The 1,892-nt window shown below is 41.5% G+C and overlaps 1 protein-coding gene across 1 annotated transcript; it reads left to right on the top strand.

Moving 5' to 3' along the window:
- The first annotated feature begins 1,046 nt into the window (after positions 1-1,046).
- Positions 1,047-1,892, top strand: LOC114285227 (uncharacterized). The gene is made up of 3 exons (XM_082885137.1): positions 1,047-1,251; positions 1,381-1,478; positions 1,572-1,892. The coding sequence occupies exons 1-3, from the start codon at positions 1,047-1,049 to the stop codon at positions 1,890-1,892; spliced, it is 624 nt and encodes a 207-aa protein (XP_082741263.1).

Genomic DNA, 1,892 nt, shown 5'->3' with positions numbered 1-1,892 from the left:
CAAAATGATTTGCCGGATTTGGACTCTTTGGTTCAGATTTAGAACCGTGACAATTTGAGAGTCCGAACTGTAGTGACCCCAATACGAGCGGAACGGGAGCCATCCCTCTCGGGGCGTTCGGGGACGTCTACAGGTGCTCACGAAGTGACCTTCCCCAATCGTACCCAAGTTCCTGAGCCAAGGCAACTTTGATGATGACAAACACGTAGCCTTAGGCACGAGTCAGGGTTTCCTAAATTCCCCCAAAATAAAATATTTACATGGCGACTCTGTATCTGGCAAAACAGTCCATGTTTGGCACTTCTTTCTAAAAATCAATTTTTCAAAATGATTTGCCGGATTTGGACTCTTTGATGATTCATCGGTCTTGCATTGCACTCTGCGAGATTAGATACAGGACCGTGACAATTGAGTCTGAACTGTAGTAAGCCCAAACGAACAAAACGGGATTCCCTCTCGGGACGTTCGGGGACGTCTACAGCAACAGTACTCTCTCTTTTCTTCCACTCATTCTTTTATTTCTTTTATGCAAATTTAACATGATATCAGAGCTTCATCTTCCTTGAAGATTCTTCTTTTGTTCCTAGTTTCATTCATTCTTCCCGGTACACAAAAAAAAAAAAAAATCCCTTCATGGTCGAAATTTGATGGGTTTTCACCCTACATTTTTATTTTAATTTTTTGATGAGTGTTTGAGTGTTTTTCTAATTTTTGTTAATTTTTGGAAAAACTTATTGATTTTTCAGAAGTCCCTGCTAGGCCTTGTTTTTGGCTGATTTTTCCCTTCCTCCCTCTACCGTGGGAGCCGACTGGGACTGTCCTAGGGTTGGGAGACTTGGGTTTGATGATTTGGTAAGGTTTCACTCTATTTTTGTTGATTTTTCCTTAGTTTTGGCTAGTTTTTGGCCTCTTTAGCCCATGTTTCAGCTTTGTTTTTGTCTCTAGCGGTAACTTTTGTCCCTAAGTTGAGTTTGTGGATGTGCATCTATTTGTTTTTTGCTGTTTTGGGCTGTATTTGTTTTTCTATTGTGGGGATTTAATCTTCAATGGTTGAGAGTGAGACTAAGGATACAATTAGTGATGAGGGTGGCATGCGTCATGTTATTACTCTTACTGATAGTCCCTCTCTTCAAATTAGTCCTGTTAAATTGGATGGTTCTAACTATTTGATTTGGTCACGCTCCTGTAGTCTTGCTATTGCTGCTCATCGGTTGACTAGCTACATTACTGGTTCTCTTCCCTTACCGAATGGTGATGACTCCCTCCATACTCAATGAATTTCTGAAAATGCTCTTGTTATGACTTGGCTAATCAACTCTATACAACCCACCATTAGTCAGAGTTTCCTTTTATTAGATACTGCTCATAAGATTTGGACAGCTGCAGCTCAAATTTATTCCCAACAAGGTAATGATGCACAGGCATATGAGTTAAGGAAGAAGCTTCGGAGCTTAGATCAGAAAGATAGATCACTCGCAGTATACTATGTTGAGTTGAGTAGTTTGTGGTAGGAACTAGACTATTACCAAAGCTTCCAAGCTGTTTGTTTTCGGGATGCTACTTTGTTTCAGCAAACCGTGGAGAAAGAGTGTGTGTATGACTTTCTTGCTGGCTTGAAGTTAGAGTATGATCAGATTCGCGCCCAGGTGTTGGGTCGTTCACCTTTTCCCACCTTACGCGAGGCTTATGCCCTTGTCCAGCAAGAGGATAGTCGCCGTAGTGCTATGGTTCATTCCTCTATTCAGGATCATTTTGCTTTAGTTATTGCTTCTCCTCCTCAAGCTCCTCGGCCTAGTCTGATTCAGTTTAGGAGTCAAGGTACACTGGTTGATCGAGATCGCTTGAAGTGTGATTATTGTGGGAAAGCCAGACATGATCAAGAGCATTGTTAG

Source organism: Camellia sinensis, chromosome 8 (assembly GCF_055761805.1).
Source record: "Camellia sinensis isolate YWXY chromosome 8, ASM5576180v1, whole genome shotgun sequence".
NCBI lineage: Eukaryota > Viridiplantae > Streptophyta > Magnoliopsida > Ericales > Theaceae > Camellia > Camellia sinensis.
The sequence above is the reverse complement of the archived record's forward strand: the minus strand, read 5'-3'. Positions and strand labels throughout refer to the sequence as shown.

Coding starts and splice junctions, on each gene's coding strand:
- LOC114285227 (XM_082885137.1), top strand. CDS start 1,047: ATGGTTGAGAGTGAGACTAAGGATACAATTAGTGATGAGGGTGGCATG. Junction 1,252..1,380: donor TTCTCTTCCCTTACCGAATG/GTGATGACTCCC, acceptor AGATTTGGACAG/CTGCAGCTCAAATTTATTCC. Junction 1,479..1,571: donor AGAAAGATAGATCACTCGCA/GTATACTATGTT, acceptor ACTTTGTTTCAG/CAAACCGTGGAGAAAGAGTG.